This window comes from Centroberyx affinis, unplaced genomic scaffold (genome assembly GCF_046629955.1).
Source record: "Centroberyx affinis isolate AG114_WGS23_722 - 3 ecotype Tasmania unplaced genomic scaffold, CSIRO-AGI_Caff_v1 ptg005470l_1, whole genome shotgun sequence".
NCBI lineage: Eukaryota > Metazoa > Chordata > Actinopteri > Beryciformes > Berycidae > Centroberyx > Centroberyx affinis.
In genome coordinates, this window is record NW_027282742.1 from 82,111 (window position 1) to 95,000 (window position 12,890).

At 42.0% G+C, this 12,890-nt stretch overlaps 1 protein-coding gene across 1 annotated transcript; it reads left to right on the forward strand.

Annotated features, from left to right (window-relative positions):
- Positions 1-1,429: 1,429 nt before the first annotated feature.
- pdzk1ip1 (PDZK1 interacting protein 1) lies at positions 1,430-10,185 on the forward strand. The gene is made up of 4 exons (XM_071546818.1): positions 1,430-1,496; positions 2,678-2,798; positions 3,727-3,810; positions 10,137-10,185. Exons 1-4 carry the CDS (start codon positions 1,430-1,432, stop codon positions 10,183-10,185), a joined length of 321 nt encoding a protein of 106 aa, XP_071402919.1.
- Positions 10,186-12,890: the final 2,705 nt, after the last annotated feature.

A 12,890-nucleotide genomic window follows, 5' to 3' on the forward strand; every position in this document is an offset into this window, starting at 1 on the left:
CTGAGACATTTTCTTCATATCAAACTCCACTGGAGCTGCTGAAAACATCTGGAGGTGACGTCACCTCATCTACGATTGGCCGGTTATCCACCAAGAAGAAAAACACAACTAACTACTGAATGAGATGAGATGAGAAGAACATCACCAGTAGCTGTTTTACAGTGGTAAAGTGTTTAGGGGGATTTTCAGTGTGTGATGCTAGGAAGCTCCTGCTTGAGAGAAATATACAGCATGTCCTAAAATACAAATATCATCTGCAGATTGATCACTTCAAAACAGAGCTGTGACCAAGTCAACTTTGCTCGAGTCCCAAGTCAGTCTCAAGTCTTGAGGCACAAGTCCCAAGTCCAAATGTAGATTACCAAGTCAAGTCCAAGTCAAGTCCATGTCATTAATGTCAAGTCTCAAGTCTAAATGTAGAACAGCAAGTCAAGTCAGAACAAATCAAGAGTCCAGTATCAATTTAATATCTTAAAGAAAACTAAATATCTAGGACTTTTCAATGCAATATGGTTTTAATAGGATAAAAACTTGGTAAGAGCATCATGAGTTTGATTTCTATAATCGGTTTCAACTTCAATAAATTCAATCATTCCATACAAATTCAGAAAACAGAATTTAAATTCAGTCGTCTGCTGGAACAAATCTCATCACTTTCAATCTAAGTCATTTACACAAACACAAGATCTCAAGTCAAGACTTTAGAAACCTTTTCAAGTCATCAGAGTACAAGTCAGAGTCAAGTCCCAAGTCACCAGAACCCAAGTCTCAAGTTTTGTCTTCATGCATCAAGTCAAGACTCAAGCAATTCAAATTGTGACTTGAGTCCAAGTCATGTGACTTGAGTCCCCATCTCTGGTAGGTGTTTACAGTGGTAAAGTGTTTAGGGGGGATTTTCCCTTTAGTATACACTTATGCTTGACAGAAATATACTATGCTTGTGTCTGATATATATGTTTTTAGGTGCTTTCATTTATTTATTTTTTGTTATTTTTTATGTGATTCCTTTGTTATGTTAATGTATGAATTGTGATATGTCTTTTTTTTAAAACCACACAGCAGTGTCTCTCATCAGGACAAATTTCTCCCAAGGGAGACAATAAAAAGTGAACCTGATATGTCTTAAAATAGAAATGTGATCTGCAGATCGATCACTCGCCCACACACACACACACACACACACACACACACACACACACACACACACACAGAGCTGGACAGTGTTGACTCATGCTGTGATTGAGCAGGTTAAACATTAACAACACAGTTACTGACAGACAGACAGGAACAGACAGCAACAGACAGGAGGCAGAACACAGCAGACTCTCTTCTCTGTTTAAAGACTCAACTCAGGATCTCCTCTCGACTTCTGACTCTTCCTTCTTCACTTTTGTGATTTCTTGCATATTTTCAGATCAGAAAACAGACGATGGGGAAAGTTTCCACAGTGATTTCCTGGTTGTTGCTGACTGGAGGAGCAGTGAGCGCTCAGACAGGTAGGAAAGGATTTATCCTCCGTTCACTTCTGCAAAAGTAATGTAGAAACACAAGGTAACGCTTTACATTACAGGCCGTTAATTGTGCAGTAATGACTGGAAATAATAAGTTATATCCAAGTAAAATAGATGTAATAACTAGTTATTGCATTAGAATGACTGATAATTACTGAGGAATATACAAGTAAAAAAGCTGCTTTAATCAGTAACTGTATTAGATGAGTAACTACCACACACTTTTGTTTGTGTGTTTGTGAAAAGCTGCTTTATTATCATTATTATTATTGTTATTATTATTACTGAGGAACAGAATGTAGAGCGGATGGGAAACATCAGTATGTATGTCATGTAATGAGTTTTTTCTAAATGATGACTGCAGGTTGTGTTTTATATGTTCTGGTCGGCCTGCAGTTTTAATTTACTGAGGCTGTTCGGTCCATTAACCATCAGAATTATTATTTTTTAAGTTATATGACTTTGGGTAACACTTTATTACAGTGGCGTATTCCAATGTAGGAACCTGTTTATTAAGCCAGTGGTTCTCAACATGGGGTCCGGGGACCACCAGGGGTCCTTGAGGGGGTTCCAGGGGGTCCCCAGTAAATTGTTAAACTTCAGCATTATTTCATTTACAAGAAGTTAACACAATTAGAGAATGTAGAAGAATGACTGTTCTGATCATAGTTTCTCTGTTATCTCTCTATCTGCAATACAGACAGTCATGGGATTCTGGACAAAATCATATCTAACAATAAAAATATTCTCAGATTTGGGTCCGAGACACAAAATCTCATCAAATGGGGGTCCGTGGCTCTAATGTGGACTGAATTAGGGTCCTTGATATGAAAAAGGTTGAGAATCACTGTATTAAGCTGTGGAAAGTATTGTAAGTACACAATAATGCAATAATGTCAGTCAAACCAGCTGCCTGCTGGTTGTACTGATACTTTATCCAAATTTATCAAATACTTCCACAGTATTATTGTGTAGTTATAAACTACTACTAATAATAATAATAAGAGCTAATAAACACCAATGTGGTATTGATCAATTCTACAATAAATATGTCATGAATCAAACTGCAGCAGATCCCGGTGTAACTGCAGGACAATATGAGACAGTGTGTGTGTGTGTGTGTGTGTGTGTGTGTGTGTGTGTGTGTGTGTGTGTGTGTGCCTCAGCCCGGCTGCAGGAGGAGCGTCTGCTGCCTCAGTGGCTGACCGGCATCATCGCCGTCACCGTCTTCCTCTTCCTCGTCTTCGTCGCCTTCCTGGTCAACAAGGCCTGGTGTGACAAGTCCAGGTGAGAAGAAACAAACAAACAAACAAACAAACAAACAAACAAATCATTATGTAAACAATAGGACAGCAGGTAACTAAACTGCCAGGATTTCCATACATCTACTGACATGAACAAATTATTTTACATATTTACAATATTAGATTACATTAAATGAAACTGTAATGATCCTTGTGGGGAAATTGGGCGATCGCAGCAGCAGAGAATAAATAAAGATTAAAAAAAGACAAAGTTGTATCTTATTGTAACATAATCAGACCTGTGGAGCCCGGGAGCGGCCACTGGGAGAGAAAAAAAGTGATATTGAGTCACGATTTACTGTAACGAGATACAGTTCGTTCCCTTGATTTCGTTAAACTGTGCAGTTTAGGAAAAAATGCAACTTAAAGGAACCTTTTAGGTATTGCAGATAGGCCTAGTAAGGATTTGGTATGTTAATATCCATTGTCTGTTTACACTGAATAGGCAAATCCCCCAAATATTGCAACATATTTATCCACTTAACCTTCAGGCCATGTAAACACAATCAGGTGCTGCATCACACCCAGGACAGGCCACATTTAAACATGATCACCAATATGTGACTGACTCTTTATAAGCTCCTGAAGAGCTCATGGATTATATATCAGAGCACCATGTCACTATTTCAAGGCACGTTTTGGCAATTTGTGTGTAAAGAGATCGAGGGAACGAATTGTATCTTGTGCACACGAAAAGAGAAAACGAGAGCTGGAGTTGCATATCGTGCTCATGTTACAGTAAATCGTGGCCACGACATAAATGATTCTTCTCCCGACGGCCGCTCCCGGGCTCCGTACCCGCTCAGAAGCTGCTGCAGGTCTGTCTGTCTGTCTGGAGACATCAGCACAGGACTTCCTGTTCCACTCTCTGACCTCGGAGAATCTGAGTGTTTTCTCACCTGTCGCAGCAGGCGGAGCGCTGGCGACTCGGTGAAAGACGCCGACTTCGCCACGAGCAACGGAGCGGCCTACGACCGCCGCGTGGACGCAGCCAGGTAGGACAGTGGTTCTCAACGTGGGGTCCGGGGACCACCAGGGGTCCTTAACGGGGTTCCAGGGGGTCTCCAGCAAACTGATGAATTGTTAAACTTCAGCATTAAGTGAACACAGTTAGAATGTAGACAGTCATGGAGTTCTGGACAAAATCGTCTAACAATAAAAATATTCTCAGATTTGGGTTCAAGAGACTAAATCTCATCAAATGGGGGTCTGTGGCTCTAATGTGGACTGAATTAGGGTCCTTGATATGAAAAAGGTTGAGAGTCACTGAGGTAGGACATCAGCTCCAGAGGTTAGACAGGTTCAGTCTGCAGGTATTTACAACAGATAGGAATGGCGTGAGGTTTCAGATAGGCCACGCCCACAAATTGTGACAAAACAGCGAAAACCCTGTTCAATTCAGGAGCAAATCAAAAAAATCTGAATGAAAGTGAAATGAAATGTATTTGCTGGTGTTAATCACCCATAATCTTTTCTCAGCTGTCAAACAGCTGATGATCTTTATCATTTAATTATCTGGAAGTCACAAAATGTTAACAAGCTCACTTTGGTTCAAGAGAGGAGCCATGTTGCATTTTGAGACTGGAAGAAAAAACATTTTAATGATCCTGCTGGGTTCAGAGCCGGGTTCAAACCCCCCACCCTGCTGAAGTGTCCTGGAGCAAGGCACTGAATCCCTACCAGCTCCAGACCGTGACCCCTGACCCCTGACCTCTGACCCCTGACCTTAATGTGGAGGGAGGGAGTAGAACAAAAGACTCTTTCCCTCCGAAGAAACACAGAGGAGTGCAGAATTATCATCACCACATCCACAGTTTTTATCATTCCCACGTCTTCTACTTTCCTCTGATTCAGAATAACAAACTAGTGTGTGTGTGTGTGTGTGTGTGTGTGTGTGTGTGTGTGTTCATCCAATAGGAGCAGTAAATATGAGAACGTCTATGAGAACGCGGGGATTGACAGCGCTGAAGACAGAGTCACCGCCATGTGACCGATCTGGACCGATCCTATTGGCTGCCTGGGCTTCCACTGCTCTGGACACACACACACACACACACACACACACACACACAAGCAATGTGCGCTCACATACAAGCATGCTAAGTGTATGTACACAGTAGAAATAAAGTAGACATGAAGTAGAAACATGAGAGAGGGTTAGGATAGTGTTATTCTACAGCAGTACACACACACACACACACACACAGACACAGACACACACACACACACACACACACACACACACACACACACACACATACACACACACACACACACACACACACACACACAGACACACACACACACACACACACACACACACACACACACACACACACTATGTCTAAGATTCTCATTCACACAAGAAATGACAGAGCGTTCCTCATCAGGTTTGGGTCCAACAGTATTTACAGATGATTCGTAGCGTTTGTTTTAATCTTCCTGCAGCACCAGCTGGGTGGAGTTTAACACATGCGGACGATCCAGATGGCATCAGGAAATCTGTCAGTCATACAGAAGTATATTAAATTGACTTTCCAGTACCTTCCTTTGATTATCTAAACTTTATGTCCTCGCTGTATCTTCCAGTGCAGCAAACTCCACCCATCTGCCGCCGCAGGAAAGTTAAATTTTAGGTAAAGTTAAGAATCATTTAGCAGTTAGTGTAAGATTTTATTAATTATTTACAACTACTATACTGGACCCAGGTCTGCTTCTGATATCCAGAGTAGAACAATGTGACTGTAGTTCTCTAATTAACACTTTTCTAAGTTTTTTTTTTTTTTTTAATCTGTAACCAGGTTCTGATACAGAGCAGTAAAGAGCTGTGAGGAACCTGCTGATCTCTGCTGATCAGTTCAGGTGAATGACTGACTAGTGATTAATAATTAATAAAACGGCACTGTAGTTAATACACTCCAAACAGCTGTGGACTTCTGATGCAGGACTGGAGTCACTTCCCGATAAATACACTGAGTTAAATTCCAGAGAAAACAAACAACAATGAGGAAGTGATAAGAAACGGCCGGAGAGCCTGATCCAGATTCAGCTGTGATGCAGATCATCTGGTCTGACTGTAGCCTGACAGGGGGGAAACCAGGAAAAACATGGAATGTGATTCTTCCCTGTTTAAAGGAATAGTTCATCCAAAACTGAAAACTCTAAAGAACAGGTCCCCATTGACTTCAGTTGTTTTGGAGAAGGCTGCTACCAAGTTGTGCTGCAGCCTCCCTGTGTGTTATATGGACTAACAAACTTCACCTGTGTTTCATTTGGCACGAGGGTGAGGAGATGATGACAGAATTTTATTTTTACAACATTTTTGGGTGAACTAGTCCTTTAATGGTCATGAAAATATCAGTTAAAAGTCTTCAAAACTCAGTTTGAACAAGTGGAAGACCGGAATCCGTAAGAATTTCGGTGTTCCACACAAACTGAAAGGTTTAATAAACATAAAGAAAGAGATTCACTTAAAAACAATTCAGCAGCATGACTAGTTTTTTTTTAATATATTGTCAGAATCTGCTTTGTCAGCGTTCCTTTATGTGCTAGAAGTGATTTTCAGACTGTTCCTCCAGACAATGGCAGTGAATGGAGAGAGAAAAAAACGGAGCAGCAGATCACAGAATCACTGATTTGGGGTTTTATCATGGAGGAAGAGACACAACCCAAGACTCTACCAGAGGAACACAGAGCTTTGTGAAAACTAGCTTAGCTCTATAGTTATATTTGTGCCAACTGCAAATGAAGGTATGGCCGGAGGTATGGCCAGGCTATTTGTAATTTCCGAGTTTCTAAGAGCAGAATTCCCAAAAGATACAAAGGTCTGGAAAGGAATAAAAGGTTTTTGAGAATAGAAAGAAGTACCTGCCAAAATACTTTGTAAACCATCCGTCTATGTTTAAATTTATATTATTATTGCAGACAGATAAACCAAGGATAATATGTAAACTGGGTGCATTTCTGAGTAATGTTCTGCCTCTCTTTAAATTACTTAATTTGTGCTAAAGATCTATTCTGGTTGTTTACCATTGTACTGCTGTTTTGTTTTATGTTTTTACTCTATACCACGATGTGTGGTCTAGAGTTAATAAAATCTGAATCTGAATCTGAAAATAACAATGAAATTAAAATAAACTAATACACCAATAGCTCACTACTAGCCCATATCTTAGTAACTAGTGTTAGGCCTACTGCTAACATTTAGCAACACTTAGCAAGACCCACTGTGCTAATGCTACAGCCTTACCCACTGACAACGAAGTCCAACAAACAAAATGCAAAACCTAAATGGAACAGATGTTGTAAAACAACAAACCTCTTCAGGAAACCAGGGAGCTGGAGGTGAATCTTACCAAGTTAGCCGAACACTTCCACCAGACATCTGATGTGTAGAGAAATGTGAAATGGAAAAATCTTCCAAAGCAGCGGCAGTGAAAACGAGCAGCAGCTGCTCTGTAAAAGCCTGTAAAGAATTTAAATTCTGTTTTCTGAATTTGTATGGAATGATTGAATTTATTGAAGTTGAAACTGATTATAGAAATCAAACTCATGATGCTCTTACCAAGTTTTTATCCTATTAAAACCATATTGCATTGAAAAGTCCTAGATATTTAGTTTTCTTTAAGATATTAAATTGATACTGGACTCTGGATTTGTTCTGACTTGACTTGCTGTTCTACATTTAGACTTGAGACTTGACATTAATGACATGGACTTGACTTGGACTTGACTTGGTAATCTACATTTAAACTTGAGACTTGTGCCTCAAGACTTGAGACTGACTTGGGACTCCAGCAAAGTTGACTTGGTCACAGCTCTATTAAAAGTATTTCACTACGAACACTAAGAAACCAAACCCTTAATTTTATCCCTGAAATGTCCTTAATTTCTCATTACATAAACAATAATTATCCATTAAAGATAACAGCTTTAAAACAGTAAGGTTTGTATCATGGGTTTATAAGGGATTTATTGATGGGTTGGTCTGTGGAGACACTAGAAATTAGGGATTTTTTATGCCTTTTGTGCAGGTTTACAGGTATTAATGAGTTATTAAGGGAAAGTTCCTGTCTCCCTGAATTTTACATTAAAGTAGAAAGTAAGCAGTCAAACATTGAGGGGAGTTTAAGGATGTTTTGATGGGATCTCCATTAATAACTCCCTTAACAAATGTTAAGTGGATTTAGCATGAATTAAGGGGTGAATTACTGTAAATGTTAAGGGTATTTTAAGGGATTACTGGTTCGTAGAGACGGGTTTTATACAGACAGGTCCTGCTGCTCAGGATGAGACTTCAGACTCTTCAGGACAAGACCAGCCGACAGACAAAGTCCAGAAGACCACAGCAGGTAGATTGTGCTCTCTTTACATTTTAATAAAACACAGATCATAACCACAAATCATGTCAAATCAAACAGCAGGGGGCGGATGACCGATAATCAGTACAGACAGAAAGAGACGACTTGCATTTTGTCACCACAGACGATACATGTTCCTAGCTGTTAGCTGAGTCTTCTGTCAGGCAGGTTTCCACCTCAGAGCCAAAGGAGAGTCTCTCTGGATCTGAAAACACTCGCTGTCACTGACATGGGATTAAAGATATTTGTTTTGGCGAAGAGGATGATGAAGTCGGCGTCGTCAGGTGCGATGAAGCTGCGTTGTCGCGTCGCAGGTTCACGACAAAAACACGTCAAGACCTGACAGAAGCAGGACCGGGGTTAGACCGGCGGACCGGGTCCACACCGGCATCCGATATCAGCAGGTCTGGGTGCTTCATGTCTTCCTGGTTTCAGTCTGTGAAGCCGGACATGAAACCCACCTCGCCTTAAAGAGCTGGAAACCTCACAAGACTTTCATTAGTTTGGCTTTCAGTGGAGAGTTTTAGTTTCCCATGATGCTCTTGTTTTTGGCATCAAAATTATCAAATGTAAAGATATTGAATGTGGGCAGCTTGAACACATAAATATCAGTATCGGCCATCAAAAACCAATATCGGTCTGACACTATGCAAAAAACCACGGACCAATCAGGATAAACCAGGATGGGGAAAGAAGGTAAAGCAGGAGGAGGAGGGAAGGAAACATAGAGGAGAGGAGAGGGAATAGGAAAGGACAGAAAGACAGAAGGTCTGACTAAGAGAGAGAGAGAGAGAGAGAGAGAGAGAGATGAAGAGAATTAAAAACTGGAAGACGAAAGGAAAAAGGAGGAGATGGAGGGCTGGAAGACCAGGAGAGAGAGAGGCTGGGTGTGTTTCTGATGTGTTTAAAGGGATTTCAGGCCGGCTAGACGTCGTCATGGTAACCGCCGCCCCGCGCAGGACGGACGGCACACAGAGGTTTACAGCACACCGAATAAACACTTAACTCCTATCGGCCGATCAGAGGGACCCGCCTTCCTCGTGTTCCTGCTTTGTGATGTCACTTCCTGTGGGCGTGGCTGCAGAAACAGAGCGACGGGAAGCTCTGACGGCGTCGAGATGCTTTGAGCTCGACAGCTGGCGAGAATAACACGAAAGGCAAACTGCAGCGTGAGAAGAGTCAGGAGTCAGAGGGAGAAACGTAACACCCCCCCCCGACCCCAACACACACACACACACACACACACACACAGACACACCAGTTGACCAGCAGTTCTGACACTCGTTTAGTTTCCCTGTGACTCCAGACTCTTCAGACACGCTGTACACACAATGGCAAAACATAACAGAGCCTCATAATAATAATAATAAAAAAAACCCCAAAAAAATACATTGTTAATTTTCATTGTGATCAAAAAATAAATTACATTTCATCTACAAATAAAGTACCACAAATTAAGACAATAATTATGACAAAAAGCTGAACATAAAGTATTTGCACTTGATTGATATGTATAAAGATCAGGATGCTATGGAGCCCGGGAGCGGCCACTGGGAGAAAAATAATTTATGTCGTGGCCACGATTTACTGTAACATGAGCACGATATGCAACTCCAGCTCTCGTTTTATTTTTTTGTGCACACGAGATACAATTCGTTCCCTCGATCTCCTCTTTACACACAAATTGCCAAAATGTGCCTTGAAATAGTGACATGGTGCTCTGATATATAATCCATGAGCTCTTCAGGAGCTTATAAAGAGTCAGTCACATATTGGTGATCATGTTTAAATGTGGCCTGTCCTGGGTGTGTTGCAGCACCTGATTGTGTTTACATGGCCTGAAGGTTAAGCGGCTAAATATGTTGCAATATTTGGAGGATTTGCCTATTCAGCACGTTACAGTAAATCGTGACTCAATATAACTTTTTTTCTCTCCCAATGGCCGCTCCCGGGCTCCATAGGATGCTGCTGGGAGCCGAGGGTCGCAAGACCAGACTGAAGTTCCTCTGAGAGAAGAAGAGGCTGAGCTCAGTCTGGAACCTCAGCGCCCGGGGGGAGGTGGAGCTCCGGCCCGGGGGGAGGCGGAGCTCCGGCCCGGGGGGAGGCGGAGCTCCGGCCCGCACTAAATAATCAATTACACGTCTTAAGGTCTTAACAGAGTACCGCAGTGTCGTGCCAGACAGATCTGTCTTCACCTGAACCAGATTTAAGTTTTAATTCACGGCTGATCCCAGAAAGTCTTTCTCCACCTTCAGCGACATGTCAATCACTTTCCGTCTCCATGGAGACAAACTGTTTAATTGTTCTCTCCATGACGACGATCTTTTAGAAGACGCTACATCTGTTGCCGGGGCAACAGGGGGTCTCCACACCTGCTGAGTCCTGAGAGTCATCTCCATAGAGACACTGGGTGCTGGGTGTTAGCCTGTATATAATCTGTAGTGTTTACATGTGAGATCTGCATTCATTACTGTTTTCTGACCGCAGCATCTCTGATGCTCTGTGTGTGTGTGTGTGTGTGTGTGTGTGTGTGTGTGTGTGTGTGAACAGAGTTTTGTTCCAAAATAAAAAGTCCATTGCAAAAATGCCATGCCTAATTTCACAGAACATTAACCCAATTGATGGAACTTTAAATAGTCCAGATAGCAGGGAACTGAAGTCCTCGGTTGATTAAATGAGACACAGACTGACCCTCTAGATTTTAGAGATGCTGTATGATGAACCTCTGGTGACGGATATACAGAGGCTTTATAGTTACATCATAAATCTGCTCCACCCAGCTGAGTCTCCATGATGGAGGAACACTGTAGAACTGTGTGTTAGTTAATAAAGTGTAAATGTGTGTGAAGCAGCTAGAAGCAGAGAGCAGCTGAGTCAGCTTGTTGTGGTGTGGCTGTAGATCCATTCAGTAACGTTCTCAGTAAAAGTGAATAGTGTGATAAGGTGGATTTGTTTCCAAATGTAGGTTACTGTGACACAGTAAACTGTCTTGTCTTTAGCCCTAGTCTCTACTCCAAAACATGAAGAGTTGGAGCTTGAGAAGAGTCAGCTCAGTTAACCTGAACAAACTGTTAGCTAGCTAACTAGCCAGCAAACACACTGATGTGAATGTGAACATGCTAACGCTAGCTGCTACTAGCTACGTTAGCTAGTGTGCTAATCAGATGTGTTAACAACAAGACAGTGATGGTTAGCTGACCAGATACTATGGTTAGCTAGCTAACAAGCTGACATTATCTAAACACTAAATCAATCAGATGGATCAGTGATGAAATGATCAGTTCAGTCAGAAACAGACAGAAATTAACCGTCTGTTCAATTCTGTAGAGTCAGAAACACAGTCAGCTGTTCAGAGAGCTGAGGACCTCCAACATGGCCGCCGGAGGGGGGGGTGACATCACCTGGAAGCCTCTATAGCATTTTGGAACAGAACTCTGTGAATATGAGGTCGGGTTGTTGAACTAACATCTGTCCTCCTGATGGTGTGCACATTGAACAGCTTCTCAGTGGCTAATGGCTAACCAGTCTCTTTCTATAGAGGAGATGCTAAGCTAACAGAGAACAGAAGCTCTGCTGCGTTCAGACCGATCACAACCGCTGACCGACGCTTCCCTTCTTCCCCTCTGCACCACATGAGCTTTCCACGCAATCATCAGTGTCATCGAAACAAACATCCCTGCTGCCCCACAGTCAGTCCGCCTCTGTGGAAAAGGAGATGAGGTGCGTTTGATTCATCGTACAGGTCCTCTGTCTCTGTCTGTGGGTTTGAAGAGCAGGTTTTGATCCAGCAGCGGATCAGCTGAGCGAACCTGCAGGAAACCAGTCTGTCTGTCTGTGATCCTGACTGGGACCAGACGCTGTGTTCACACCAGTCCTCCTTATCAACCTGCCACCTCCTCTTTTACATTAAAGCTCTCATATTATTACGTTTTCATGATTTTTTTTTCAAATATGCTATGGCTTAGGATAAGAATAATGTTCTTCATGATGTTTTGCAAATGTAGTTCTGTTAAAAGGGAATTTATTGAATGAATATGAAGACTAAGTCGTCACAATACTGGACTCTGATTGGCCGACAGCAGCGGCTCCTCTAATTCAAACGAGGTAAACCTGCTGAGCGGAGGCTTTCCAGTTCAAATGCTGATTGGACGGATTTCAGTCATTCTTTAGTGAGGGAGCCAATCAGGAGCGAGTCCAGCTGTGATGCCTTTCCTGGAGTTAGACTGAAACTGAAAAAGGACGGATTTTCGAAAATGTATTTAACTTTAAATTTAACCTCAAACAAAATCAAAAATCACAATATCAATATTAAACATCTTTGATCATATAGTATGTATATAAGTAGAAGACACATTTTAATTCCTATAATAGAGCCCCTTTAAAATCCATAAGGAAATGGCTGCGAGGCGGATGGGAAGTGTCACTTTTCAGAAGACCTGGCTTCTTTTTGAAAGGAGACCACATGACCTGGACCGACCAATCACAACACAGAGGAGGCGGGGTTTAGCACGACAGCAGCAGTCAGAACGTGAAAGCAGAAGGTGGCGGTGGTGAAGCTGACTCTGTGTTCTGGTGTTGGACAGCCGGACTGCTTTCTGAGAGTAGCAGCTACAGCAGCTAGTCGCCATGGAAACAAACCCACTTCTCATTGGCAGAATAAAACGCAGTTCAGGAAGCGATTCTTCTACAAAAAAGAGGAATAATGTGAACACAGC